At 36.7% G+C, this 5,904-nt stretch overlaps 1 protein-coding gene across 1 annotated transcript in view; it reads left to right on the top strand.

The window, feature by feature from the left end:
• Positions 1-12: 12 nt before the first annotated feature.
• Positions 13-5,904, top strand: part of LOC107300590 (GPI ethanolamine phosphate transferase 2-like) — a gene marked incomplete at its 3' end in the record, with an annotated part of 12,675 nt that continues 6,783 nt past the window's right edge. Inside the window, exons 1-4 of the mRNA XM_015829903.2 lie at positions 13-33; positions 948-1,157; positions 3,867-4,055; positions 4,842-4,986. Coding sequence (XP_015685389.1) covers positions 19-33; positions 948-1,157; positions 3,867-4,055; positions 4,842-4,986 — 559 coding nt within the window. The remainder of the gene's footprint in view (positions 34-947; positions 1,158-3,866; positions 4,056-4,841; positions 4,987-5,904) is intronic.

Genomic DNA, 5,904 nt, shown 5'->3' on the forward strand with positions numbered 1-5,904 from the left:
AAGGCGCCTACTGTCACTATGCCTCGAATTAAAGTAAGTTCTGGTATCTTGGAAATAAATATTTCTTGATGAGTGATACGTTGTCTTCTGCTAAATCTATACACCGTACATATCATAAAGCAGTATGCTTAATGCTTATTGCAGAAATATGTTCTTTTTGACAACATGAGTTTTTTTTGAGGATGAAGGTTCGTTCTCCGAGTTTATGAATGTTTCATTACCAGGTTAGGTAACATCTTCAGCAGAGTTTAGGGATGTCATTGTCAGTATTCTGTTTATAAGGGCTTCAGGTGTGGGTGTGGGTCTTGTGAGGGTCTTCTGATGGGTCAGGTATGAATCATCAGTGAGAGGCTTGTGATGGATCTTGTGATGGAGAGGTTATATCAGATCAGGGTCATTGGGAGGTGAACTGCTGGTGGGGGGCTTGCGTGGGTTGGTTGAGGGTCGGTGCTGTCTCTGATTGGCTGTGCGGTTGGTTTGGATTCTGAGGGATTTGTAGGCTAGTTGTAGATCAATGTGTCTGTTGATGGAATTTCTTGTGGAATGCCAGGCTTCGATGAACTCATGAGCGTGGCGGGTGGTAGCAATTCCGATGGTTTTAGTGTTGCTCCAATGTGTTTTTTCTCAGATTGTGATGGTACGCTCTGGTATGATATCTGAGGTGAGTAAAACAGTGAGAGAGAAAAAATCACCAGCTTCTTGGAGTACTCAAGTTACCCATACCAAGGGCATTACATTCAGTACCATAGTCCTGAATTCAGTACTTGTAGTCCTGCCACCTATACTGAATTAAGGGTAGCCATTTGCTTAAAGGTGTTGACTGTCTGCAATGTTTATGTATGCACATGCAGAAGTGGGTCCTTGTCCAATGTCAGGTTTTAGTTCTATTGAAACCACATCTAATGCTTGATCCATCTCTCCTTTCCTTTTGGTGGATTCCTCTGCAGGCACTTATGACTGGTAGCATCCCAGGTTTCATTGATATAATCATGAACCTTAACTCTCCAGCCTTGATGGAAGACAACTTAATATGGCAGGCCAAAGTTGCTGGGAAAAGAATAATATTCTATGGTGATGATACATGGATTAGGCTGTTTCCAAAGCATTTTGTTGAATATGATGGGACAACATCTTTTTTTGTCTCAGACTACACTGAGGTAAGTCACTGTCTGGGAGTGGCTATAAGAATATATACGGTATGTGTACTTCTGTGCATATCACCACTGATGCAAACATTTTATTATATATATATTATCTGCTGGTCAGATGAATGTATTTTTATAAAAAGTCATACATTGGTTATTTCTAGAATCATTATTTCTTTATTTTACAAAATGTTCATCTCACCTAGTTACATAAGTTAGACAGGTCACATAAAATATATATCTTTTTAAAAAGTCTCAGGTTTTTTAAATTGTCACAATAATAAATCACTATCTTCCCCACTATCATAAACTTTAAATTAGAGATTAGCAATAGGGTGCTGAACACTATGTTCATAGACTTAGAATGTTGGAGCCATGTATGTTGAAACATGGCCTCTTACCAAATTTGAGAATTTAATACTTAACCACTTAGAACAAACCAAAGAGAAAAATTTAATAGGATATTACTGCAAATGGAAATAGGATATTCATCCCATGCTTTAAAGAAAGCTTATGAATCTGTTCTGGGTAAATCTATACAGGTGATACATTGGTGGAAATTGTTCAAAGTGAGTAGATTCACCTCAGCCTCAATGTAAAAACTGAAGTGGAAGATTATATATTGCTGGTGCTTGGCTTCAGTTAGATTGGCGCGCATGCGTGCGCGCGCACGCACACACACACAAATTATTCTTCCAAATTTTAGAAGGAGTAAAAAAAAGTTATTTTTTATTGGTGGTGGTCATGCAATAAAGCTATTTACTTTGTAAAAATTTTAAGGGTATAAGTGTCACTGAACAAAGAATTGAATCTCCCAAAGTTAGACTTATTTGTTTATTTATTTACAGGACCAAACTTCAAGTTTAAAAAAAAAGAGCTTAGTTTCTATCTAATTTTAGCATCTAGGATAATAATTGCCCAACATTGGGAAACTCTAGATAACTTAATAGTTGTGATGAGATTAAAAATATCTCTTCAGTTGCTACATTAGAAAAAAAAATACAGAGTCAAAAATAATGAGACATAGAGGCAACTACTATTTTATCAAATTTGAATGGATTTTATGGTTTACCTCAATAGACTGTAATATGGTAATATTTTGCATATATGGTAAATTTGTCCATGTATAGTACCTGCTTGTTTACATTTTAGTAGATTGGTTTGTATGTTCTATATATTTTTTCTCTATGCATCTTGGATTTATGTTAGCTTAGTTACCTAAAAAGGTTTGTTAATTATAGTTCAATTAAAACAATTTTTTAAAACGTTGCCTCTCCTAGTTCCAAATGTGATATTAATAGACTTGTCAAAGAGCCCCTAATATGGGCAATTTTCCCAGCACTTTATATAGACAATATAATATATATCATTGTTCTTCCTTATTTTGACTGAGAGTTGACCAGGCCCAGGTCTTTCCCAAACTCTTTTATAATTTACTTAGCAGAATTGCCTATAGTTATTGTTCTCCAAAAGAAGCAAGGTGACTTGTTGTTTTTTGTTTATTTCCTGACTTTATAGAGAGTCCTCAACTTACAACCATTCATTTAGTGACTGTTCGAAGTTACAAGGGCACTGAAAAAAGAGACTTACAACTGTTTTTCACACTTACGACCACTGAAGCATCCCAATGGTCATGTGATCAAAATTCAGATGCTTGGCAACTGGTTTATATTTATGACTGTGGCAGTGTCCCAGGGGTCATGTGATCACCTTTTGCCACTTTCTGACAAGCAAAATCAGTGGGGAAGCCAGATTCACTTAACAACTGTATTACTAACTTAACAACAGCAGTGATTTACTTAACAACTTTGACAAGAAAGGGGGGGGAATTCACTTAACCACTGTCTTGCTTAGCAACAGAAAGTATGGTCAATTATGGTCGTAAGTCGAGGACTACCTGTATTATTTTTACAAATAACTCAGGGAAGCGAACATATCCAACACACCTTCTTCCTTTTTTAGCTTTTCCTAATTTGGTATCCCAATAAGTATTCAGACTTTCATTTTGGTTCTAATATTTCACATTGTTCCAATGGGAAGTCACTATAGAATTTATTCTGGGAGGCAAAGGGAATCAGATGGCTTCTGGCCCCAGCTGAGCCAATGAAGAGGCCTGGCTTTCTTGTCTGCTGCAGCCAAGTCAGTAACATTTATTGTAATGTTTATTCATTTGTATTCTTGTCACTGGTAATGCTAGATTAGTAACCTTTGGCTTTTTGTCTCCAAAGCATGTGACATACTACTTGCCACTTGGACTCACTTTTTAAATGTGATTGATGTGATGTAATCTATTATATTTATTAAATTTCCATGCCGTCCATTTCACTGGCCAAAGTGAGTCTGTGCTTGACATAGTATTACCTATAAAATCTATTCAAGCTAGCATCGAATTGATGCCATGAGGATTAGCATCCTAAACTCATAAGTTGCAGATTGTTCTGATTTCAGGCAACTGGAACCTTCAAGAATGATAATTGAAAGGCAGCATGTTTGAATGGTTTGCTGTGAAGCATATCTAAGAGATATCCAGCCTAGCCGTCTCTCTTAACTTGCTCCCTTAATGTTGTAGGAAGCTTTGAGCTAAGCGGGAAATCATTACATTGTACATACTTCCCTTCCATCAGAAAATTTATAATTAGAAGAGCTGTTAATTAATTCTGCATACCGTATGAACGGAATAGGTGATGGCTTAATATATCTCTGCTTTTCTTTCTCACTAAGGTTGACAACAATGTTACTAGACATTTGAATAATGTACTGAAAAGAGAAGACTGGGATATACTCATTCTTCATTATTTAGGATTGGATCATATTGGTCATCTGGCTGGACCAAACAGTCCTTTGATAGGACCAAAGCTTTCTGAAATGGATAACATTATCTCAAAGATTCATAAGTCTCTGCTTTCCAAGGTGAGATGCTTACGTTTTGAAGATGCATTTGATCATGAAAACAGGAAGATCTGAAGTTTCCAACTTCAATCTACAGATGCATTTTATCTTACGGCCTGACCAAGTAAATGATCAATTGAGACCAAGTCTCATATTGTGTTTATTGGGGCACATTTCCAGTTTTTAGTCCCGGGCACTTGGAATTGTAGACTAAATGAAATATGTTGATATTGCTCTTTTGAATACATTGGCCATAGGATGTGCAGGAGATGGAAACAATATTTTATTTTAAGTTCTGAAATTTCTGTTGTATTATTGCACATTGGCTTTATTTTAGCAGAACAAAATTAGGAACAATTTGAATATTTCTTTTGTAGTCAGGAAAAAAATTGAAATGTAGGAAACTTTGGGGACCTGATTGGCACTTAAGTTTTCTATTGATGTAATATTAATGCATATAATGCAAGGGATCTACATAAGCCTATTTTTGAATGCATATTTGTATGTAGACACTTGGTATATGTGAGATGCATTCTGCTTAGCCAAGCTAAAGGTTGTGAAAATACAAGCCAGGTGGGATCCCGTTTCTTATTTAAATAAATAGTGCTGTGTGAAATCCTAATAATATATTCCTAACAAGGATTGGGGGAGGTTGCTGTGGTATCTTTTATCAGTTTACTTGGGAGTGTGGCAATCGTTCTTGAGAATCCTAATCTTTTTGGCTCAAATCTGCGAGATGAAGAAACAGATTTGATAATAAAATGTTAAACGATTCCATTAAAACTTTGAAAATTTCTTCATATTCAGGAACGAGAGAAAAGAACTTTGCCCAATTTACTTGTTGTTTGTGGTGACCATGGCATGTCTGAAACAGGAAATCATGGTGGTTCCTCAGAAAGTGAAATTCGCACCCCCCTGCTTTTCGTGAGCTCTGCTTTTCTAAGGACAGGTGGTAAGAACCGAGTTTCTCTCTTACTAGCATGTTAGGTTGAATAAAGAAATGTCTGGCTATACCATTTCAGATTGCAAGGGGTGGTGGTGGTTTACATCAAGGGTCCCCAACCTTGGGAACTTTAAGACTTGTGGACTTCAACTCCCAGCAAAGCTGGCTGAGGAATTCTGGGAGTTGAAGTCCACAAGTCTTAAAGTTGCCAAGGTTGGGGACCCTGGTTTACATGATAGAATCTTCCATAACTCCATGAAAATCCATTTTCTCGTTTGTTTGTTTGTTTTTAAAAAAACAATCCTAAATGTTGAAGGCACATTTATCTCAAAAGCCCCTTTTCTCTGGTGGGATTTTTTTTTTTAAATTCAGTATTTTATGTAGTTCCAAATAATCAGAAGTACTATATTCCAGAAACAAGTTGTGCGGTCAAAATTTGACCTGAGGTATTTTTATCTGGAGAAATTGCAAGTGACTTAATGTGTCTGCTCAATGGGCTTTTAATAACTCCAGAAGTAATCAGTATATTAATATATTAACACAAAGCAGACCTGCCTGTTTCTACAGCTAAAGGCAGAAAGTGGTGTGCAAAGGATAGCATACCATGGAGTGACATTATTAAAAGCTAAGCGAGTCAGTTCTTTCTCAAAAGAACTGAAAGACGTACATACATACGTACATATGTACGTATGTATGTATGTATGTATGTATGTATGTATGTATGTATGTAATAATAATAATAATAATAGTAAAGTTGGAAGGGACCTTGAAGGTCATCTAGTCCAACCCCCTGCTCAGGCAGGAAACCCTATACCATTTCGGACAAATGGCTGTCCAGTCTCTTCTTAAAAACTTCCAGTGTTGGAGCATTCACCGCTTCTGGAGGCACCCTGAATGCCTTCTGGTTTCCCAATAGCCACCTGCTTT

Source organism: Protobothrops mucrosquamatus, unplaced genomic scaffold, assembly GCF_001527695.2.
Source record: "Protobothrops mucrosquamatus isolate PMUCROS unplaced genomic scaffold, P.Mucros_1.0 scaffold7549, whole genome shotgun sequence".
Taxonomy (NCBI): Eukaryota; Metazoa; Chordata; class Lepidosauria; order Squamata; family Viperidae; genus Protobothrops; species Protobothrops mucrosquamatus.